Below are 25,016 nucleotides of genomic sequence, written 5' to 3' on the forward strand. Positions count from 1 at the left end.
CTTTAATCTACACGCATTTAGGAATTACTTAGCTAATGTCTTGTTTAATTTCAGTGATTGAATTATTGCTGGTCATTCGTACACATTCACTGTATTATGTAAAATATATAAATGTCTTTGAAACTTATAGAATCTGATCTTTTGGTTTCTTTTTTTTCATAGCACTTTATCAAACTGTTGTCTGCTCCAGAGTTACAAGTATTATACTAGTAGTAATATAGCATCCAACATCTCTTGTTTGCATAAAACATCTTAGTGGTGTGGCAGCCCTTGATTGAGCCAGCCCTGCAAACCCTGTGGATGGACAATGCAGTGGACAGTGGGAGGAAGCATCCTAAAGCTCTTTGCAGACCACCCTGTGTGATTCTCCACTCACTGACCAGAAAAGACAAACTGCAGGTCTCAGTTGCAGCACATCCATGTCTGATCTTGCTCCAGCAGATTCAGCAACACTGCCAGAGACTTCCTGTAATCTATTACAGTTGTAAAAGAAACGGTCCAGGAACAGTTCGCTCAGGTTAATCCTGTGTGAACAACTGAAAATATTGTTTTTTCATCTTTACATACTGTTGGTGTATTAGAAATATTCATGTTTAATTATTATTGTTATTTACTTTATTGCTATCAAATAAATATCCATTTAACATTCTTCAAAGTTAGAGTTACGTTCATACATGTTACAAATATCTGTAAATAAAATGAGTTCAGTGACAGTTAATGTTTGCTTTAATCAATTTATTTATAACATAAAACCTTTAAACTAATGCAACACATATAACAATGTAACAAATATATTCAAATAAATACATAACTCATTTGGGAACTAATCTTTCTAGAAGTGAAAACAGTCTGTCCATCCTCTCCCTGCTCTCCTCTCCTCAGCCTCTCTTTGCTGCCTCATGTCCTCTCTGATGAGGTCTAGCAGCTCATCAGCCCTGTCTCTTCTCCTGTTCCTCCCTGTCGTGGGTGGCTGACTCTTTCCTCGTCACTTTCGTTTTGGTCACCCACTGCTGTGCTTGGGTGAAAAACCGTGGGACCAACCATACAAGCTGGTTTAGGGTTATTTTAATTTAAAAGAAACATGTCTACGTGGATGCACAAAGCTTAACAACACGACCGCTATAATAATTTAACTATGTTAATCCCTAAATCCCAAAGTTGTCACAGCAGAACACCAGAGGAACACCGTCTGGACATCACAGGTTCTGTACAGCATGAGGGTTAATAAAACCGTCCTCATATGACTATGATGTGTAAATTGATTTATTCTTGTACCTCCACGCCACAGTGGCTGAATTTTTCACCTCAGTGAAGAGGTGATCTTTTCTCCTCATTTTAATCAACTGAGCCGTTTGGTCTTTGTTCCCCACAACATATCACAAAAAGGTTAATTTGCAAAAAGCAAAATTAGCTTTATGTAAGCAGCAATACGTGAAAAACCGTGGGACCAACCATACAAGCTGGTTTACGGTTATTTTAATTTAAAAGAAACATGTCTACGTGGATGCACAAAGCTTAACAACACGACCGCTATAATAATTTAACTTATGTACCACCAGATTTTCATATACTTACATTTGAAAGTTTTTTCCTCTCCCGCTTCGACCACCATCGCTATCAGACAAAAAATCTCTTGTATGGCCCGCAATGAATCCTGGGATATGTTAGGACACGAAGGATACATCGGACCAATCCTTGCAATTCGGAAAAACAAGGACGCATTTGTTGCCACATCTGGAGGACTCTTTGAATTTGGACAGCTTTCGTCGCGTCGCTGTGACGTTATTGCCTCCAAATATGGCATTTGAAACATCCTTCACTGAATTTCCCATGATTCCCATGATGCACTGGGTGTTTCTTCCTCACTCACTATGTGTTAATAGACCTCTCTGCACTGAATCATACCTGTTATTAACCTGTCTCTCTTCCACAGCATGTCTTTATCCTGTCTTCCTTCTCTCACCCCAACCAATCACAGCAGATGGCCCCGCCCCTCCCTGAGCCTGGTTCTGTCAGAGCATTCTTCCTGTTAAAAGGGAGTTTTTCCTTCCCACTGTCGCCAAAGTACTTGCTCATAGGGGGTCATTTGATTGTTGGGCTTTTCTCTGTATGTATTATTGTAGGATCTTACAATATAAAGCACCTTGAGGTGACTGTTGTTGTGATTTGGCGCTGTGTAAATAAAACTGAATTGAATTGAATCTTGTCTGAAAAGTGACCTGTGACTGTCCAAAGTCTTGGGGCACAACTAGGTTTCCTAAATGATAGAAACCCGAGGTGCACATCACTCGTAGACCACTGAAGTTACAGCATGCACAACTGTGGGACCAGCACCCCAATTCCAGTAAGTCTGGATCAGCTCTTCTAATCCTATGAGTCTTACCCAATAGGCAGTAGAGCTTAGATGGAGCAGATGGGGATTGGCACTGTACTAACAGCCTTAAAACCCTCTAGTTGTCCACTCTGCCTTCTCTGATAAGAAAAACCAGGAGCCCGAGTAACCTTGCAGGGTCTGTATCTTACCAGCCACACCTGTTAACAGCAGTTCTCCTCTAGGTTGGTGCACTTGGTAACTAATTGGGGTACATTTAGTGGCATAGAAAACTAAGCCCTAAGTGTCTGTTACTTTTAAAAGGCTGGATAATGTGTAAGAACTGTTCATACTAATACTCAGGTTTTTACTTTTACTGTTTCAGAAAGGGTTAAAAAAAGAACGTCTACAATTTAGACTTTAATTGCAGGATATTTTATTAAAGCAATTTAACAGGTTCAAAGCAAAAGCAGAATCATAATAATCACCTGAATTATACTTATCTAATGAACCTACTCTAAGCTAATGCCAACCTTGTTCAGATCCTTGTGAGGAGAAAGGTTGGAGAGGGAACGACCACAGCCAGTCTCTGTGTCTCTGTGTTTTTGCGCTGAGTGAAAATAAGAAATGCTCTTGATTCTATAATCCAACACAGCAAAAATGAGCTGAGAAAAGGACAAAAAATACAAAACCAGTTTGCATGTTCACAGTTCGGGCAGCCATCGATGCATCTGGCACCTCTGCTGGAATTTCCAACTGTAAAGACTTTAGGCCAAATCTTCTGAACTGCTCATGTTGCAGACGACAAAGGGAAGACCTCTACACAAAGCTTTTATACCTGCTCATCCTTTCTGCCCCCTTACTTACCGGACATCACATCTTCTGAGATGACATCCAGTCACGCTGTTAACATCACTCCATGTCCATCCTCTCTCTGACTTTTCCACATACACGATTTAAAGTTTAAACATTAAAATCACTTAAATTTTCCTCTTTTCGGTGTTATTATTAACAAACTGAATTCTGTTGCATATGAACATTCAGTCACATTCGAGTAACTTCAGTGTTTCATTCAGTTCATGCAAATTATCTTCAGTTAGATTTATCATGAGCTCATTCTTACGTGAACATGCATTAGTATAATGCCTGTTTCAAATAAACAATATTCTGTTTCACTTTTCCTCTCAAAAACTCTGTTTGTCAATCACAACATACTCATTTCTTTTAAAGTCAGACATTCTTCTAGATCAGTGGCTCCTCCCACCTTTTCACTCACAGCCTCTGAGGTCACTGAAGTCACTCCATATGAAATGTAAGTGTGCCTGTTATTAAAATTATTACATAGATTATATTTTCCTATTCATTATTTGGTTTAAACCTGATTATATTCTGGTCAGTATGTTATTCCAGTGCTATGAGTAAAATGACTGTTTTGGCATCATTTTAACATAAAACCTACATGTTAAGACCTTTTGTCCTGTGAAGATGTGATGAGAGGAAAGCTGGGGGGACTTGAAGCTCTTTCAACGCCGCCTTTCTCAACAGAACACTGATTCTGGATATTATGTGTGACACCCAACAGATGTTCCTCATGGTTTACTAATCAAAGTACCAAATAGAACATTATGACCTGGATTTAACCACATGCACTTTGTTATCCAGTGTAACTTGAACTATATATATTTTTAAGAAAATATTTTAACCTCAGCTTCTGAAAGACACAAAGACACAGCTACGAGGTCGTGTAAGTGAAGGAAAGTCCAACTTTTGTGGGAAAGAGCCCCCTCTGCTCGAAACTGTCTGATTTGTCCCACTTGAAAATAGACTAAGACTCTTTAAAAAACAAACAAACAAACAAACAAAAACACAACGTGACTGGACTCAACTGAAAAAAAAGAATCGATAGAGAAAAGTGTGAAAATATTACATACAAGTGGGCTTAGAGCATCTTTTCATTTGAAATGCACCAGCACCAGTAACATTAATGTCATGGCCTTAATACTGTGAGGCAGACACCTCACAGTACCGCAGAGGATCCTCATGAATAGACGATTCCTTTAAGCAAGCAGTCGGTGACGGTGGGGAGGATGAACTCTGTTTTAACAGGAAGTGAGCTTCAGATAAATTCAGGATGAAGTTAGTTTTCACTTGCAGGTGCACCAGTTAATGTCACAGCCAGACAACTTCTCACTGGATTCATATTTGCTTATTGTGCTGAAATGATCCGTGCTCTTAGAGAGTCTGGCAGGTCAAAGTAAATCCTGCTCGTGGCAAACTCTTCTCTGTAGGGCTGCAAGTCCTGCAGTGAGAACTCATCACTGTGGCCCGTCCACACAGTTAGAGTGTACCTGTCAATGTCAAGGAAAAAAAAGATATTAACATATGTCAGAATGGTTTTGGAAACTCCGCCCATTTGACTTTATTGTAACAACAGATGAAAATCTAACTTTGTGGCATTGAAACATTAAAATGGTCCAATGAAATCACAACTATGAGACAAGAGTGTGGATCGAGTTAAACTGTGATCCACACATGCTCCTGTCCAGTGATGACACTTTCTCTCTCACTGCTTTGACAGAGATCTTATCTAAGAAGCTAAAAGGACAGTTTATGATTATATGGTAACATAACGCTTCAGCTGTGTCCCATGTGTGAGAAGTAAAAAGGAGAAACTACTGTGACTGCTTGCAGCCTACTGACTAACAATGAGACTAATTAGATGAATACAGTGTTTGCTGGTTTTGATTTGCTCTCCTTTACTGATATCGAGCATATATATGGCTTCTTCAGACAACCAGGAGACAGCAAAGAAGCCACTGCATGTTTGTGGTGTTGCTCCGAGAAAACGGCGACGTGGCCGATATTCACCTGTCTGACTGCTTCAGCAGCCATGCCAGCTGGGAGAAGGACTTGGCCAGCAGAGATGCACGTACTGGGAATGTGACGGGATGTTTAAGGTCTCTACAGATCTTCTCCATCATGTGAACCATATCCCAGCTGTAGCCTGAACAAAAGAGAAACAAAACATAAACGTGTTATGTGACATGTGTCACTATGGTCTGCTGAGGACTCACTGATTCTCGTTCTAACCTCACTCAGGAAGTGCTCTCAGGTGAGACAGGCACATGGTCCCACAGTTCCCAGTATAACAGCCAGGCATTCTTGCCTTCTTCCCCGTGAGAAATCACAAGAGCTCCTCAGCAGTTCTGGACCAACATTAGCCGCCTGACTGCTGCCTGACTCGGCTGTCAAGTTCTTCTAGTCTCAGCATGAACTCTTATGTTGCATGCATGTATTTTCCTGGTAACAATTTATTCGTCTAGTAGCAGCTGTTGCATACCCGGATGGGTCGAGGGGACTAAATACACTGATCCACCAGGCTAGTAACGTTGTGGGGACGGAGGTGGACTCTGCCAAGATGGTGTCAAAGAAACGGAGGATGCTGGACAACACCTCCCACCCACCCAATGTGCTGAGCATGCTCAGTGAGAGACAGATTTACCCAAATGAGACAGAAAATAGTTCCTGCCTGTGGCTACGTCCATCTAAAAGTACGCACTGCAACAGCTGCACATCCTCTACAAAGGAGAGTCTAAGAGGGCATCTCAATTTCAGCTTTATCTACACCGTCTTTCATGTAAGATAATGGGATATTTATTTATTATTATATTTATTTATTAGAACTATTGTGGCATTTCAATTTCAGCTTTATCTACACCCTCTTTCATGTAAGATAATGGGATATTTATTTATTTATTTATTAGAACTATTGTGTAATATACTGTAATTTTTTATTGGTACTGTAACTTGTTACTTACTGTCCTTACTGTCTTGGAGCAACTGTGACTGCATAGTTTCCTCTGGCATTAATAAAGTATTCTGAGTCTCTTCACTGTTCGGGTACCTAAAGGCACCGAGCTGCTGCACCACCTGCCCTTTGACCTCCAGGCGCTGAAACAGCGTGTGAGTCGTTGCTTCGTCAGGAGTGACTCTTCAACGGCAGCACTGCTCCTTGGTTTTGAAACATTCAGTTCTCAGAAGCAAATGAGTAAATCCACTTGCTGACAATATGCTGCCAGGCTATTAGAGTCGGGTGCAGAGTTCGAAACCAGAGAGAGGAGATGTCTTATTTAAGCAGTGATAAGAATGATGAACATGTCTCTCAGTGTGTCACTTGCAGATGGGGAAACAGACCTGGATCAATTTTCCACTTGCAGCGGTCGGAAGAAAATTATAGGTTAACATCATTAGAAACACTCAGGCCGAGTTTTGGCTGAATTGTTTCCAGCTTCACTTCTATGTGTTAATTGCCCCTTGGGGATAAATAAAGTCTTTCTGATTCTGATTCCTCATCCTGAAAAGCGAGCTCCAAGGACGCTAACTTCTCCTTGAAGACAAGAAATGCAGTTCCAAAAAGCAACAACATGGCAGTCCAAGAGACAACAGCAGAGTCTTGAGCAGAGAGACCCAGCAGCAGCATGTGCCAAACGGCATCAGAGAGAAAGGGAACCCATCATCTGACTGGATGGATGGAGATGCGTTTCCAGCAAGCTGCAACTTCACTGTGTGTGACTGGTCTTGGAGAAGACTGTCTGAGTTTGACATTTTCCATGTTTGGAGTGAAACGGCAATGAAAGAGACAGTGGGGACTGCACAGGACAAAGCTGAAGCTGGACTGCTGCAAGGGGGAGAGGAGACCAAAGTGGACGGAGCAGGTGAGGACACAGAGGAATGCTGTTGTTTAGAGTGGGAAATTAAATTTGGGTTAGCGAACCTGGGAAGAAAAATGACTGCTTCAAGTGGGAAAATTGAGAAGGAGTCTGAGACACTGCAGAGAGAAAGGTACACAAAATCACACACAAACAGAAAATGCATTAACCATACTAACACATACAATGAAACTCATGAAGACCAGACAGCATGTTCATCATGTGTTTCTGTTTGTCATCTTGTCCAGTTCACTGAGATGAGAAGTGATACATGGACCAGTGGACTAATATTATAGTAGGACAGATGATTAAATTATAGCAGGGGCAAACAGAATGAGGGGTCTGAATGAGTGAGGCCAATAGGTTGTTGAGTTTCTTGTTTCTGATGTGTGGAGGAAAGTTTTAACATGGCACACACCTGATTACATGAGAAGAAACTCATGATCTAATAAGACATTAGGGTTATTTTGTGAGGTGTGTGGCTGATGGATGGATGTTTTGAGATTAATCTGGCTGACGTATTTTTTTCTTTTGTTATAAAGTTGAACCTGCCAATTAGGCTTCAACTTTATTTACCCTCCTGAGATGAAAAGCATGTGTCATGACTTAACTAGGTCTTTTCTTTCTTAATTTTTACTTTCACAGTGCACTGAAAGTTTTGTTTGATAATCTCTGTCATTTGAGAGATCTGCACAATTAGAACAGAAAGCATTATACAACATGTTGTCGGGGAAACGGTCGCAAAGTGAGCTTTTCCATATTAAAATGGGCTCTGGAGAAAGCCACTTATTTGGGACAATCAGAGAGCGAGTCCCGGTTTAAAAGGATTCAAGGTAATCCAGTCTAAATTCTTTTTTCTTTCTAAAGTGGCGTCATATTGCTGACAGTGGGAACGAAATGCGACGAGAGATTCTACTATCAGCAATGAATAATAAAAAAAATGGGGAACTGACTGGGCTGACAAAAGTTTGACAGAAGTTGACTGACTTAACACCAACATGCAGGATTGCACCTCCACCCAGATGTGACAAAGGGTGGATGTATGGATGTGTGTTTCCTTACTGCAGGAGCAGGAGAATGACAGAGACCAGAGGGGGAGATTTTAGGGTCACATGAGAGTGTGGGGCCTGCAGACTTTACCTTTAACTGCTACTTTTCTGGGTCACTGATGTTGTTTACAGGCTGTGTGTTGGTTATGCTATTACACTGTGTTGTTGAGAAAATGTTGAATGTTACAGCGGGAGAATGAGCATACAATGTGAGACACACACTGTGTTGAAACCAGTGTCACTCTTTTTACGGAAGATTGTTAACTTTCTGGCCTTTTAGAGCACCTCTGGAATCTGGTGACCCAGGCCTGACCTCCAGGATGCTGCTGCTGATGTTTGTGGAGGATTCAGCACAGAGAGACAAGTGACAATAGAGCAGATGTGCAGTGATTATAGGGCAGGGCGATATGGCCAAAAATATATATCACGATATATATTTTAAAATTTGCAATAACGATATAACTGACGATATAATTTCTGCGAGACAAAATACAACTCCACAACTTTACTAGCGCAAAAAATACAACCCATCCATTTATTTTACTTAAACAAGCAGCTGTTTTTTATGTGCATTAAAGCTATGTAAACATTTAACAGTGCAAATGCAAATTCCTTGCTGAAAGTTTAACCAAAAGGCATTTCCAGTAGAAATGGGCTGACATATCCTGAGCATAACCATGTATAATATCCACTGAAGTTAAAAAGAGGAGCTTTGCAACATAAAACTGCAGTGTGCCAAATAAAAAAGTCAAATAAAATAAAAACGTATTTTTCGGACCATAAGGTGCACGGGATTATAACGCACATTAAGCTAAACAAAGCAGTCAGATGAATAAAACTTTATTCAATTCATTCTTCTTTCTTCCTCCACTTCTGTACCATTGATTCATTAATGCTGTATTCTATCACAGCTGCTCTATTCCCATGTTGTTGCAGTACATTAATGACTAACCTGGTATTGTGGATGGATTATCTCAGTTGTTCTCCTGACTGAAGTTTGGTCCGTTTACAGCATCCTGCCATGCGATTGCATTTGTCCCTAACCATCAGGAACCTTCACGTTAACGTTTATCGAGTGGAAAAGTGTTAGCGTTCATCCTCCAGCTTCACTGTTTATGTTATGCTAACACAGCTGTGTCGCTAGCGATCACGTAGCACATCATTATATACCAGCTAGCCCAACTTCAGTGACCCTACAAACGTCACTGCTGTGTAGTTTCCTGTCTTCATTTATGTTGGAAGTGATAGCAGAGCTGTACGTTTGAATTTTTTCAGAAATCAGTCAGAACATGCTATATCATGCTTAGGTAACTAGCGAAACTAGCGAACTAACTTCCGCTAACTTCCTGCTAACTTCTAACTCCGTTAAATGTAACGAATTCTGTTTTCATGGATGCCTGGATGTTAAACATCATAGTTGCACCTGGTAAAGCAGCAACGCTGATCGTTTTATTAAAGATGAAAGAATTTAGACAGTTTTTAACTCTCAGTGATGTTCGTTTGACTTCGGGACCCTAAAGGACGGAGTTTAGGACCCAGATTGCTCCCAGATTTACGAGCACCTTACGGTGTGTTCACACCGAACGCGATAGAGGCGAGCGAAAACGCCCCAAACGCCCCTAATTTGACCCGTGCACATTCGCACCTCGACGCGTGTCCAACACAAATCCATCGCGCCTCAAAATTGCATATTTTGACGCGCGTGAACCGGAAATGTGGGAGGAATGTGGGAGGAAGTTGTGCCAGACGGTATCATTGCTAGATGGCAGCTGTCGAGCTAGCGCTTGAAGAGAGAGTCTCCCTTCTCTATTTACTGTGGAGAGCAGAGCAGCGGCGTTAAGGACGTCCTCGCCGTACCTGGGTCCGGTCCTCCAGAGGCGTGAGCAGTTTGGTGAGTTTCACCACTTGCTCCAGGAGCTGCGCCTGGATGACGGCCGATTTCAGCGATATCACCGTCTTTCACTTGCCCAGTTTGAGGACCTGCTGTCCCGCGTCGGTCCCAGAATCACCCGCCTAGACACCAACTACAGGCGCTCAATCCCACCTGCAGAGCGCCTGTCCATCTGCCTGAGGTTAGTAAAAGTGTTTAATACGGTAGTCCTTTATTGATACCTGTGCTAATATATGCTAAACCATCCGTTTATACACTGCTAACATGGATGTGGTATGCTAACAGTGAATGCCGTCGGTGTTTACTGATAGCAAACTGTGGTATGGAGACGACGGTTTATAATATTTCTAGTGATACTCGAAAGGTCTCATCAAGTCCCGATTTAATTCGATTTATGCTGTTATCAGTGTTAGCAATGATAGCATGGCTGTGGTGTCTATCAATGTATGCTCTCAGTGTTTGCTGATATCAAACTGTGGTATGAGGACCACTGTTGGTAATCTTTGTAGTGATACTCACTCCTTTTTTTTATATTTAGACCTGGTTTAATTCTGGTATAGTTGAATATTTGTATATAATCCCTGCAGCTGTCAGACTCTATAACAGGGGTCACCAGCCTTTCTTAAAACTGAGAGCTAGATGAAATTGTGAAGTTTGGTTCATCTTTAGTTATATGGTTCTATCTAGCATATTCTATCTTGATAAGCTATGTCTTATCACAGGTTAATTTTTCAAAAATATTAACAATGATTTAAGCAAGGAAAGGGCTACATGTCAACATACAACTCTTTATTTCTATTAATGTCTTACTTCATTCCTACCTGACTGACATGTTGAGGAATTATAAGTGATTGGCTCACTGTAGTGGTAAAAGTTGCTACCAATCAAATTATGATATTTGAAAGTTAAAACAAAACACAACTGACTGTTTTATATTATATCTAATATCCATCCATTCGCTTCCGCTTATCCTTTCCAGGGTCGCGGGGGGCGCTGGAGCCTATCCCAGCTGTCATAGGGCGAGAGGCGGGGTACACCCTGGACAGGTCGCCAGTCTGTCGCAGGGCTAACACACAGGGACAGACAACCATTCACGTTCACATTCACACCTAGTGACAATTTGGATTATCCAATTAACCTATCCCCTCAAACTGCATGTCTTTGGACGGTGGGAGGAAGCCGGAGTACCCGGAGGGAACCCACGCAAACACAGGGAGAACATGCAAACTCCACACAGAAAGACCCCGGCCTGATGGTGGAATTGAACTCAGGACCTTCTTGCTGTGCGGCAACAGCACTAACCACCGTGCCACCGTGCTGCCATTATCCTTATAATTACATAATGTTTTATGTAAGATTTATGTTTTGTAATTTAAATCTGACATCACAAAAGTATTTTGGAATTTGAATAATGTATTTTGTAACTGCAGTACACATAATACTAATTTTGAACAATTTTGTCCAGGTCCCTTGCCACCTGGGACTCCTTCAGGACCATCGCGTTCAGTTTCAGAGTCGGTGTGTCCACGGTGTGCCAGATCACCCCCCAGGTAGCGACGGCCATTTGGGACTGTCTAGTGGACGACTTCATGGCTGTGCCTTCACCTGGAGACTGGCGGTCCATCACAGAGGGATTCCAGGAGCGCTGGAACTTCCCTCTCTGCTGTGGAGCTCTGGATGGGAAGCACGTCCAGACAAAGGCACCCCATATATCATATAGGAGACACACACATTGACATACACTAAATATTATTCCATTTCCTTTTTTGTGGTGCCCATATTTATGCATCTGCTTGATTTTGTTTAAACAAATATTGCACACTTTTTGTAAATCCAGTAAACTTCTTTTCACTTCTCAAATATCACTGTGTGTGTCTCCTGTATGATATATTTAACTGACTTTTTATTGTAACAACCAACAATTTATACAGGAAAATAATGGCTATTAACAAGGTTGACCAAACTTTTGCATCCCACTGTATTAGTATATTTTGTCATTAGTATAATATGAAATAAATTCTACATGTGTCAAGTCGTGTGCCAACATTTGCTGTGTAGTAGAACTGAGACACTAGTCATTATAAAAATTTATTTGAAATAATATTAAAATTCTCAAACAGAAAAACATTAAACATAAATATATAAAATATAAGTATTTACAGAGAGACAGGAATAAAAAGGACCGAGCTGCTCTCCAGAGCAGGAACAAGGCTGAGGAGGAAATGCTCCATTGGAGACTGGCGTGGCCTCTTCAGGGACACCAGGATGGCCAGCTCCACCACCGATGGACCGTCCTGGGACCCGTCCCTCATCTGCCTCGGAGCTGTCCTCCTCTGTGGGCGTGTAAAACACAGCACAAAACACAAAGAAATGAGAAGGCTGCTACTAGATTTTCATTTCAACATTGAAAAAAAACAACAACAGGATATAATCAGATTGGTTGTAGATATTTAGTAAAGGTGATCACAAGGGAATCCCACCGAGTCAGTGCGTGCTGTACATCTGATGCTACAATTACATACCTGTGGGTGCAGCAGCAGGAGCTCAGGGACTGGGGAGCAAAGAGAAGCAACAGGGGATGATCTGCTGCAGAATCAGCTGGTTCTATCAAGACAATATTAAATGTTAACAGGTTTTAAACAATAGTCATAGAGAAAGTATATACAGTGGTCCCTCATTTATTGCAGCAGGGGTTGTCAGAATAACTAGCCCCTCACCACGCACTTTATACACTTTTTTCCCCACACACATGAACATTAGTCACAGTTCTCACAAGTTGATTCTCAAAGTGCAAACCTTTGTAGATTGCAAAACGTAAAAGTATTATTATGCCGTGTTTTGTCTTTGTCTGCCTGCCACTTTTTCCCTCGCGGTGCAGGTGTCCATTTCCGAATGTGGGTCATAGTTACGGGTGTTTTTGTGCTGTTTTTTCTATTGGACGTGATGGTTATCAAAACAAAACATGATAAATTTGACAAGCGCAGGAGACACAGCACGGAGGAGATTTGTCAATCAGGCTGCAGAATGCAATGCTGTACTGTGCAAAAAAATAAAAAAATCAGCGAAAAAGCGAGGCAGTGACGGATGAGCGGGACCACTGTGTGCTGTTTATTAATAAACAAAATATATTCCTATATGACAACATGCATAAAAGCAGAACGGTATTTGGACATCAGTGAGAAAATAGCGGTGGCTTGCCATTTGACCTTAGAACTGAAGAAGCTTCTCGGATGAGAGGTGAAACGTCTTCAAGCAACTTAAAGAAGTCCAGACGCTTTTCTTTGCAAACTCCTTTGACGGTGGCTTGCTAGCTTTTGTGCGGCTTCCCCGGGTCAGTGAAAAATGTAAAAAGAGAAATGAATGAACTTACCAGGTTGCCCGATCTCTTCACATTTCTTCCTCCAAGCTCGGTCCTTTATATTCCTGTCTCGGTACACAAAGCAGCTGGTGTCGTACAGCTCCGGGTTGTTTGCTACGGCGTTGATTAGCCTTCCCTCCATTGAAGAATGAAGGGCTTTGGCTGGATCTGCCCCTTTGACCTAGGTTACAGCCACGTCACCAGGCTCCTGATTGGTTGTCGCGATTTGACGCTGGAGTTCAGATTTTTCCAACTCGAGCGGTAGAGGCGAAATACGCGTATGCACAAAATGCAACACAAAAACTCACGCGCGTGTTTTTTTCCACGAGTCAAACGCGCCGGACGCGGTACACTGACGCGCGTTTCACGGGTTTTGGCGTTTTCGCGACGCAAATATGCTTCCGAATTTTCGCCGGACGCGCAATCGCGTGTCATCGCGCTCTTTCCATTGACTTTACATGTAAACCTGACGCTCTGGCCGCCTCTATCGCGTTCGGTGTGAACACACCATTAGTCCGACAAATACGGCAATAACGACGGCCCGCTTGCATGTTCTACAAAAAAAATGTGCTTTGTTGTGTATCTGACGGACACACACCAAACCAGTTAAGCTGCACTATTTTTACAAACCAATTCTGGTTCATCCGTTTCACTCAACAATCTGCTTTCCCCATTCTCATTCTCCGTTGCCGCCGTGCTTTTTCGCCACTGCGCATGCGCGTTTTACCCATCTTCTATTGCGATATTTCATTTTCTTATCGTTGCCTAGCATTGTACCGGTATTACCGTGAACGGTATAATAAGGCCCAGCCCTAAGTGATTATAGAACATTTTAGTGTTGTGCTCATTATCTGACCATCATTGAGCTCCTAGAGATAAAATAAGTGAGTGCCATTGCTTAAGGCAGAACTTCCCAAAATGTGGGGCCCGCAGTATGAAAAGGGAAAAAAACAAACAAAAAAAAAACCGCTTGGACACTGCTAGCACGGGGCGCCCACACAAATGCAAAGCAGGAGATGAAGCATCGCTGAATATGTTTCCAAACCAACTTCCTTCCAAGCCAAAGACTAGAAAATATGGTGAAGCATATCTTCCCTTTGGCTTCACCTGCACAAGTGCCAAGGTAGGTCTCCCCTGCAGAATTGGTTTTCCCTGTGAGCACGCGCTGGGCTCTCCAAATCACGGACAGACAGTATCCCACATTCTTGATTTTTAGTTCACAAACACTTGTTGTAATGACTAACTACTCCTGACATTTTGGAGATGTTAGCTCTTTATACAGTAAAGTTACAGTGGGATACAAATAATATCAGGCTGATCCTGCCACGATTTGTTCCCTCGGTTCAAATCACAGACTAACAGTATCCTACAGCCATTTTTCCATTACACAGGGAAAAAACAACTACATGTAAAATAATCAGACCGTGACGCCTCTGCCTTTCTAAATGGAGGGACAGTAACTGTGTGTGTGTATGTAAGCATGTAAAACCTGCAGATAGTCAGATTAACAGTATTTTGTCTCTATCTGCCATTCTGCAATTCATCTCATGTAAACAATAACGTGGCGCATAGCGTGACGTGAAAAAAAGCACATACCTTTGACGTTGCGTGACGAACTCTGTATTCCTCGTCCACACGTAAACGCAAAAAAGAAGATTTAAAAACTCTCAGTTTTCGGTGATTCCAAACGCCGTTTACGTGTGGACGAAACAGCTGCGTTTTCAAAAATATCTGTATAGGTGCGGACGTAGCGTAAAAGAGTTAGTAGTGTAATTTATTACTACCTGTAATTTATTGCAGATTACTTGTATTTGCTTAATTTTTTACTAAACGTTTGAGGTGTGAAATAAACCGCAATGGAGCAAAATATGGGTGTGTGTGGTTGGAGGATGTGTTTGTGCGTGCACGCGCGCCCGGGGGGGGGGGGGGACATTTGTCTTGTAAAACAAAGGGGGGCCTAGCAAAAAAAGTTTGGCAACCGCTGGCTTAAGGAAAGTCACTGATTACAGTAGTGTGGAATAAACACATGGGATGATCCATGATTTGGGGAAATTACGGTGATAGTTGTGGTTTAATGATTTGGAATAAACTGCATTGACACTTGTCTCTGTGGTGCTGAGTGCTTTATTATTATGAGCTACAGTTGCTTGCAATTGTGAAGTTTGTTTTAACTTACAGATTTTGTCTTACAGGCAATAATGATAGTCTGTTAAGTTGAACAGACTTAACATTTAACCATTAGCTAATGTTTTTCCAGGGTTACAGGTTTGGAGTGGAGCTACTCCAAGGGTGAAGCCCTGGGAATTTGTAAGTGAGAATGTGCAACTTTTTTGTGCATCTCTAATTGTGTGGAGTTGACGCATGGCAAGGACCATGAGGCAAAAGAGGGTTTTGGGGAGTTTTCATTTTTTAAATTGCAGGTGGCATGAGGTGAAGTGATGGAAGAAGAGGCTGAGATGCAGATGGAAGCTGAGACCAGGAGAGAGGCTTCAAGAGGATCAGTGAGGAGCAGAGACCACTTCCAGCACAGCTGACAGCCCACAGAGGGCTGTGCCACTGGGCTTCCTTGAGATAATCGAAAGGAGATTGTGGACAGGAGCAAAATCCAAAATAAAGTGAAAGAGGTTCGACGTTGACGTGAGGAAGTGTAAGACTTGCCCTACCCTAAACCTTCAGGGTAGAGCAAGAAACCGAGGGATGAAGGGAGCGTGCCAAGCTCCAAGCGACAGTGCAGAAGGAGATCAGCGATGGAATTATGACTCTGTAAACAGCACAGACACCAGAAGCCGTGACTGTGACGGGAAATGACTGACAGCAATTTCCCAAGGAGGATCACCTAATGCTGTTTCACTGTGCCCTGCAGACTTTGACACTCTGAAGAGGTTTCCTGTGTGTCATTGTTGTTGCCATTTGCATCATGAGCACTTCTACAAAGCTGGCTGAATTTTTGAGCCATGGGCGATGGCATGACTCAACAGGAGGGAGCAGCATAGCAGTAGCACGACAACATTTTCAATACCTTTTCAAAAAAAAATCTGCAGAGATGAAAGGACAGTAAAGGAGTCATAAGTGCAGATAATCCACCAGATGACTCTATCCCCCCACAGGGAGAACGCCTGAAGTCAGGAGATGGGGGTTGATAGAGGCCATAAAAAGGAAGTGCTGGTCCAACCCACAGTGGGGGGGCTGCTGACCAGGCCTACAGCTTTGAAGATAGCTAAGAAAGCCACCTGGATAAACAACAACACCAACTGCTGTGTTTGCATGCCCATGTGTACATACACTTGGACTCTGGCCATATGGACAATGATACAACTGGAGAAAGCGCTGCAGAACTCAATGACTCTGCAGAGGAATGTGTGATCTACACCGGGAGGAAATGCACCACAAGGCTGGAATGATTTTGGAAGTGTTAATTCCTCTTTTTGGACTGTTAACTTTCATTTGCTTACTTGTAGGATGCAGTTTACTGTGTGTGAGATCAATGAGAAATAAGATAACTGCTAACACATTTATCAACTGTTTACTTTTACAGTAATATGAGGTGAATGATAGGACAGAAGATTTGTGTAAATGATGCATGGTTCAAAAATGTAAAGTATAAAAAGGACAAACAGGACAGACTGTTAGAGTGATTTAGATAATAGTTGTCATTGTTGTGCTTAAATTCGTAAACTGCATGTTGAGATATTTTTCTGTTCCTCCCCTCCACATCTAGGATGGTGGGGGAGGCAATTAGTTATAGTGTTTAACTGCAGACATTGCATGTAAGGTTCTGGGTGTGCTTATTTAGTAAGGATGTTTACTTCCTGCCCTTTGTGGCAGTTACCGGTTAAGCTGATGTCTTGCTTTCTTCACGGGTGATAAGTCTCTGAATCAGCGGGCCCTGCAAGCGCAGACCCAACATTTACATTTCTTCAGTATTGAACAGCAGTTAGGCTTTTTAGTGATATCATCCTAAAACCCTCAAATATGGGTGACAATACTAAAAGGTCCTAGATGTGCTGGTGGCATCTCCTCCCACTGATCTGAATTAGGGGTGGGTTCTGATTATCGATTTTCTGATTAAAATCGATTCCAGTTTGAATAACGCAATATCGATTCATTAAATGCTGAATCGATTTTTAAATATAAACGTATTTTACCTGAAACACCAGAATCTCAGGTTAAACCTCTCAAAATTTCAACAACCACCAAAAAGCTAAAACAGTAAATGAGAGCAGGTACACGGATTCTGCACAAAGACGCAAACACAAAGCGCCGACCCGACAGATCAGAATCAGTGAGATGTTGACTTTCTCACCCGACGGCACGGACACGGTCGGGGCTGAAAGACGACAGCTCGCTGATTCTGATGTTTCGGCAGGTCCGCGCTTTGTGTTCACGTGCTAGATTCTGGAGCTGCAGGTTTTATCTCTCTCCAACCAAAATTGACTGAACCAGCAGCAAAAGACGATCCAAACTACAGATAAACATCGTCACGACTTCACTCTGACTTTTGCTGCTTTGCTTCCACCACGATAAAAATCACACTTCCTGCACAGCTCTCTCTCTCTGTGTACTTGAAGAACAGTTTCCCATATGCTTGCTCATTACCAGTCTACCATTGTTTACAGCACTGTGGGCCGCTGTGGTTTTTCTTTTTACTTAAATGACTTCTGACAAGAAAGCCGCATTTCTGCTGTTCAATACTGAAGAAATGTAAACTTTTTAAAATGATCACAAATTGCAAAACTCTCAGCTGTGTCTTTAATCAAACCTCTGTAACTTTGTTTTTCTGTTTAATCCTCAGTTACTTTGACACAAAGGCGTCTGCTGTGATGCTCACACCTCTGATCAAGTCTCAGTCAGCTTTGTTTTTATAGATATAAAAATAGAGATATGCACTGACAAGTGATCAGAATTATAATATTTCTGACTGTCTGAGGCAAAACTTCCCCGATTCAAATCGAATCGGAATCGAATCGATTCTAGAAATCAGTGACGATACCCAGCCCTAATCTGAATACATTTGTTTACACGATATTATTCTTCTATTATCAATAAAATTGAGTTCTCAGTGTACACAAAGGCAATGGTGATGAGGTAAGTTTACCTGGATTATCTGTCCCAGCAGTCCATCCTGTAGTCCAGCCCAGAGACAGCACAGTGTGTGAGGGAAGAGGAGTCACAACAGAGAGGAAGGTGTGATGCTCCAGAGGTCCGATCTGCCCCCCAGGACCCAAGAAGATGTCTGCGTTGATCCACACAGGACGGTATGGCTCAGTCAGCACCTCCTGCAGCAGGACTAAAGATGGTGACACAGCCTGCATACTATGTGGAGAGTATAGCTCAGCGTTAGCATCACACACACCCACACAGCATTGGTGGAACAGAACCTGCCTCTCACCTCTTAAAGTCCAGCTTTATCCCCTTGCCGTACTCTTTCACTCCCTCCAGCCATTCCCTCAGAGTGATGTCACTGTCTGTATCAGGGGGATGTGCCATGATTGGCTCTTTGGGATCACGACCTCTCATGATAATGTCAGCTTCAATCATAAGAGAAGGACCTGAAAAACAGTTGTTGCCTATTAGAAACTGGCTCTTATCTTTCTTAAATATCATCCCAATGACAAACATCACTGAATACATCTTTTTATTTTCAGCCCAGAGGAGGTTAGCGCAGTATGACGAGCACACAGTCGCTCTGTGTTCAGCACAGCCACAAAGGCTCCTGATTTTACCTCCAGCTGTGGCCTCTGTGGGGAGTTTGTATGCTCTCCCTGTGCCTGTGTAGGTTTCTCCAGGGACTCTGGCCTCTTCCCACAGTCCAAACATGGATTAAATGTTAGGTTAACTGGAAAATCTGGCTACAGATGTGAGGCGGATAAAGTCCTCAAAGTTAAAATGTGACTTGCAATCTAAAGTTCTTTGGTTGGTCAGTAAGACTAGAAAAGTGCTTTATAAAAAACAATGCATTACATTACAGTGTCCAGATTATTAGGCAGACCTGAGATGAATCACAGCTCACACACCAGCCCTCTAATCCATGTTACATATCATGAAGCCTCCTTCCTTCACAATACAATTACATTTTATTTATACAGCACAAAATCACAATAAGGACACGCTGTGGAAGAGAGATTAATAATAACTACTGATTAAATGTATCGACGCATGGTGAGTAAAAACACTGAGTGCATCATGGGAAGCTCCCAGCAGCCCAGACCTGGATCTGGGATGCTGGGAGCCTCCGCTTGAGGAACCAATGTGTTCCCATATTTCTGTAGAACAGCCAAAGATTATAATGCATTCTAATATTTTTACTCTAAAATTTGTATTTCTGTTGAAAAGTATGATAATTAACATGAGTCAGCGGGGAGAAACTATGATTTCAGCCTTTATCAGAGTGACGCTGCCATGGTTACGTTAATGCGGTTGCTAATGCGAAGGAAGCAGAAACTTAACACGGTCACGCAAAATAGTTTCAACCTTCAGGACTGAACAAGGACTGATTTAGACAAAATGACCTTTAACATAAACAAAAATAAAATGTCAGGTGTTTGAATTTTCATGTTGACGTCAGCGGGACTGACAGCCACGTCACGGACTCACCTGTGAGCGCCTCCGCCAGCCTGCTCCTGCTGTTCGCTGCATGCGACCAGCTAACCTCGGCAGCGTCCATCCTCGTTATAAAACTCCGACTGAAGAAATAGTCCAGCGTTTGGTCACGCATCGCACCTGCGAACAGAACACGAGGGTCAGACTCAGCAGCCATTAGCTCCTCTCTGTCACAGTAAAGTGCAGCTCGCTAAAATAAGTGAGCGTAGCTGCAAAGCTCGACATTACCTGTTTTACTCTTTAAATTCCACAAGACATAAAATATAAAACACACGATTAAAATTAAGGTAATTCTGTGAAAACTCAGCAAAAGACTCGTTTTCATTGCCGACTTCCACGATCCAAAACGGAAGATAAACAACAACACATTTCCGGTCCGAGATTGTCGAAATAAAAGAACCGGTAGTCTTTTACTGATTCAATACAAAATTTATCGAGATTTCTAAGTTTAAAATCTAAGTGACCAAATTCCCCCCAATCTTTATTCTATTCGACGTGAGACAATAAAATATAAGCTCTAAAAGAAAACATCTCTAAAGTTAGAAATATCCTGTCTCAGAGTGACGCTGAAAAACTAGTTCATGCATTTATTACTTCCAGGCTGGACTACTGTAATTCACTATTATCAGGATGTCCAAAAAACTCCCTGAAAAGCCTTCAGTTAATCCAAAATGCTGCAGCAAGAGTCCTGACAGGGACTAGAAAGAGAGAGCAGATTTCTCCTGTATTGGCTTCCCTTCATTGGCTTCCTGTTAAATCCAGAATTCAAAATCCTGCTCCTCACATACAAGGTCTTAAATAATCAGGCCCCATCTTATCTTAATGACCTTGTAGTACCATATCACCCTATTAGAGCACTTCGCTCTCACACTGCAGGCTTACTTGTTGTTCCTAGAGTATTTAAAAGTAGAATGGGAGGCAGAGCCTTCAGTTTTCAGGCCCCTCTTCTGTGGAACCAGCTTCCACTTTGGATTCAGGAGACAGACACTATCTCTACTTTTAAGATTAGGCTTCAAACTTTCCTTTGATAGAAACTCCCTCAGCAGTATTGCTAATGTGTCTTCTTGAACAGGGGGACCTTGTGGGCCCTGCCAGATTTCTATCCACTCAAGTGTAGTGTGTTATTGATGGTGTTTTGGTGACTGTGGTCCCAGCTGCATACAGATCTTTAACAAGTTCCTCCCATGTGGTTTTGGGCTGATCCAGCACCTTTCCTATAATCACCCTCAGCCCTGTTGTGTAAAGTGCTTTGAGTGCTCAAATAAAGTAGAAACGTGCTATATAAGAACCAGTCCATTTACCACGAGGCAAGGAGCTCTCTCATGTTCTGGTTCCAGGCTTCTGGAGGGCATCGCTGCAGCTTCCCACCCTCGTTATCAAGCGCATTTGTGACAAAGACATTCTCACTCTCACTGACATGACAAGAAGATTTAGATTTATGTATCTGTGTATTTTCTATGTTTGGGTTTTTTTGTTGTGTTTTTGTCTCTTACAGATGCAGCAGTTGGTGATACATTGTGGATTTCTATTTGCTGGTTCTGATAATATCTTCCCCTCTTGAAAATAAATCCTTAGTAGCACCTGGCAGATTTTTTTATGCATTAGTTTTGTTTGTGTAACTTGCAGTGAACTGTCTCATGACTCATTTAAATATTCTCCTACTGACAGTGTGATAGATTGATTACTAGTCAAAGTTTAGTGTAAAGTAAAACAGTCGTGGTCAAAGGTGACTTGATTTTTTTTAGAAAAGAATGTAAATATACAACTAAGAGTAAAAATGTCCCATCAAAGTGAGGTTAATTAATGCTTCAATTGTAAACATACTCCACCAATCTCTATTAAACAGCCGTGTACCACAGGCCTTCAAGCTGGCAGTAGTTAACCTGTTGCTTGACCCAGCTGTCTTAGCTAATTACAGGCCAACCTCCAACCTTCCTTTATTAAAAAAAAAAAAAAAAAAAACCTTGAAAGAGTGGTTGTAAAACAGCTAACAGACACACTGGTTCACTGTGTCCATTTCATGCTTTACTTCTCCAAAATGTGCAACGTACACGCATGCAGAAGTTGCAGTATGCTGCAGTAACAGCAGAGGGACATATTTGATTTCGAGGCAACACGAACAGAATCACAGGAAATGTTTTAATTAATCTCCAGTTTGTTAAAGATGTGGCTGCAAAAATAGACTAGTCTGCTCAGTAAAAAGAAACACAGAATATGGCATATAACACATTCATGCAGCCAGCTGCAGCCTTGTTCTACAAACAAGTTACAGGGTTATGTAACATGCTGCATATGTCAGCATTCACTGTTTACCTGGTATTAAAGTGCTCAGTAAAAAGAAGGGAAACAGGCTGTTAAGCCAGCTGCTGCATGTGAAAACCAAAAACAGGTGTGGAACAGGAGAGACAAAGACGTCCTAAAAGTAAAAATTGAGACTGCAGGCAGCGACGAGGGTCCTGGTGCATCTTTGGATGTGCCACGGTCGAGCCAACCTACAGCTCGAGTGTGCGGCTGGGTCTGAGATGCACTGCGATGTCCTGCTTGTAGAAAACAGTTCTGAATTTCTCTGACAAACCTGCTACGTAGGAGATGACAGCTTTGTTTCATCTGTCTCTCAGCTTCTCCCCAGTTGGTGTTTGACCTCGTTTCCTCTGCATCTTTGCTGAAGGCCCGATGAAATAACCTCGTTTTAAGAACATTCGTTACACGCGTGTTCATTCTCCTTCCCTTTGTGAGTCAGAAAAGTCAGAGCTAGAAAAACATGAGCCCTGCATACAGGTGGTTTGTAACTACACACTTATACACAACAGCACTAACCAGCACACCACTACAGTTACCCTCGCTCTATTCTCATGCTCAGATTCAGCTTCAGATCATCCTGACTATAAATTACTCACACCTCCATGCACAGTCACTTTTGTACACAACATATTTGCACACGTCCTTTACATTTGTACCTATAACTCTATATTTATGTTAGTATTTCTATCATTATCTCTGTTTCTGCACTCATTTTATGAAAGTGCTTGTTGAGTTGTTATAGCAGCAAATATACAACAACTTCCCTCTGGGATCAATAAAGTTCCTCAGATTCTGATCTTTGCCTGAGTTACTGCCATGTGATTGGCCCACATACTTGCCTTACCAAGCAGCTGAACGGGTCAGTCAGTGAGTAAATGTAGGGACAGCAGGGTACTTACTGGCTACCATGAGGAAAAATGTGCTCCGGAGAAACAGGTGGAAATGCATTTACTGTGCTGGAAGTGCGAGCAGAACGCAGTGAGCATTCAGAGCAAGACAGACATCTCTCAGTCAGTCATAATGTTTATTCCTTTTCCTCAGGACAGAACTGATTTAGCACCTAACCAAGGTATGAGGCAAGCAAGCCAATACAATCCCCATTACACAAGAAAACTAATTTAAAAGCCAGAACAGTCGGCAGTGTCAACGTAGCCACTTTTTCCACAAATCAAAACTTGTCTTTTTACATCTATAGATTACACAAATACTTATTATATATGCAAATGAATAGACAAAACTACATACCTGGGCTTACAATGTCACTACTAACAAAGGTATATCAACACTGAAATATTCTTCATAGTCTGCTGCATCCCATAGGTCTTCATCTGAAGTGTAGATTAGCATTGAAACGTAACAAGACCACAGCATCAAACAGCACTTGCATTAAGCACAGGAATACAGGAACTTTGACATATCTGTTGGCCAAATAAAAGGTTCACAATAACAACAAAAACACAGACCAGCTCTGAATGCAACTGTACAGATGAATGAAGGCATTGATATTTCTCCTCACGCTTCCTTCTGACCCACATTACAGTTCAGTCCGGCTCCACTTTAAACACACAGGTGGGAGCAGTGACACAAGCTCTGCTGTATTCATTCTTGTAAGAAGCACGTCAGGTAAAAACGTCCGTCTAGCACAGAGTTCTCAGCCCTCACGGTAAGAAATCTACAACTAAAAACAATACACGTGTGTGTCATACAAAGTCAGGCTGTAGTTAGGCTGGTACACCTGGAGCTTAAAAACAAAGAAGCCAGAACACAGGAGACGAGCATACGACATTTTAGTACAGCTGGTATGTAGATTCAATTCATAACGCAAGCTTAGAAACTCTCGTAATCTTTCTTGTCTTTTTTGCCTTCGCCCTCGAAGCTGTCTGTGCCATCGCTGTTGTCACGGCGACGCTTCCGGCTGTTGCGGATGCTGAAGCGAGGGTTCATCTGCGGTAGAGGGTCCATTCCCAAAACTTTGTGAATCTGACGGAACGCCAGCAGCCTAAGAGCAAACTAAACACACAAAGTTGGAGAACATTTGAGTCAAAGAGCAGAACCAAACCTTTCAACAGTCTCGGATGTGCACGTTTGGGGGGTTTATTTACTCTTTGTGTGACCTGATCAACTACTTGGCAAAAACCTGACAGAAGGGCAAAGCCAGTGATTCCACTGGGGCACCAGGAGGAAGGGAAGCAAGGCCGGGAATGCTGCAGGTGGATTTAACGTGACATCCACACTGGAGTACGGTACAGAGTACGCTAGCAGGATCATGGGGTTCACTGCTGTCAGCAGGATGGAGGTCAGAAGACAAAGAGTTGTTGGGAGAGAGTGGTGGAGGCAACGAGAGTCAGAGATGTTCCCTGGGAGCGAGCAGGATTTACAGGACAGCGTGCAGACGAGGGATAGAGCACATACTGGGTTTGTATTCATCTAATGGAGGACAGAGTTGCTCATTTTTCCCTCAACTCTGGAACCCAACCTCATCTCTAACGCTAATGATGTCAAACAACAATCAGATTGCCGGGTGCTGAATCTAACAGGTGGTTTGCTCAGATCTTTGAAGGAGAAAAGCTTTATGATCATGTAACCACAAGCTTAAAAAAACAAACCAAAGCAGCAGCAACTCATCTTAAACATTTTCAAATGCTAAACGTGTCTGCATGTTTACAGAAATATAGATTTTTTTTTACTTGGGCACTTGAGGTAATGTCCTCTCTCTGCTGCTCTCCCAAAGTTGCCAGGGTATCCACGGGCTTCTTTTCACAGGGATCTACCAGTCCTGGTCCACCTAGTGGGAAAA

The 25,016-nt window shown here is 42.2% G+C and overlaps 2 protein-coding genes across 5 annotated transcripts in view; both read right to left on the reverse strand.

The window, feature by feature from the left end:
- Nucleotides 1–759: 759 nt before the first annotated feature.
- fam151b (family with sequence similarity 151 member B) lies at nucleotides 760–20,276 on the reverse strand. Of its 4 annotated transcripts, none has more exons than XR_010095242.2 (8): nucleotides 20,147–20,276; nucleotides 19,913–20,038; nucleotides 18,708–18,867; nucleotides 18,414–18,631; nucleotides 12,483–12,564; nucleotides 12,121–12,293; nucleotides 11,438–11,633; nucleotides 6,180–7,139 (listed from the first exon to the last, which is right to left on the reverse strand). XR_010095242.2 is itself a non-coding variant. In XM_063488722.1 (6 exons), the coding sequence occupies exons 1-6, from the start codon at nucleotides 20,241–20,243 to the stop codon at nucleotides 4,518–4,520; spliced, it is 879 nt and encodes a 292-aa protein (XP_063344792.1). In that variant the 5' UTR covers nucleotides 20,244–20,276; the 3' UTR covers nucleotides 760–4,517. The 4 variants fall into 4 exon arrangements, 1 of the variants encoding a protein (XP_063344792.1); XR_010095243.2 differs by having other exon boundaries at nucleotides 6,180–6,989; nucleotides 7,086–11,633; XR_010095241.2 differs by having other exon boundaries at nucleotides 6,180–11,633.
- Nucleotides 20,277–23,224: 2,948 nt separating this feature from the next.
- The window catches only part of zfr (zinc finger RNA binding protein), a 69,830-nt gene continuing 68,038 nt past the window's right edge, over nucleotides 23,225–25,016 (reverse strand). The window contains exons 19-20 of the mRNA XM_063490585.1: nucleotides 24,907–25,004; nucleotides 23,225–24,229 (exon numbers count right to left, since the gene is read on the reverse strand). Coding sequence (XP_063346655.1) covers nucleotides 24,047–24,229; nucleotides 24,907–25,004 — 281 coding nt within the window. The 3' untranslated portion in view covers nucleotides 23,225–24,046. The remainder of the gene's footprint in view (nucleotides 24,230–24,906; nucleotides 25,005–25,016) is intronic.

Source organism: Pelmatolapia mariae, linkage group LG12 (genome assembly GCF_036321145.2).
Source record: "Pelmatolapia mariae isolate MD_Pm_ZW linkage group LG12, Pm_UMD_F_2, whole genome shotgun sequence".
In the NCBI taxonomy this organism is placed as follows: domain Eukaryota; kingdom Metazoa; phylum Chordata; class Actinopteri; order Cichliformes; family Cichlidae; genus Pelmatolapia; species Pelmatolapia mariae.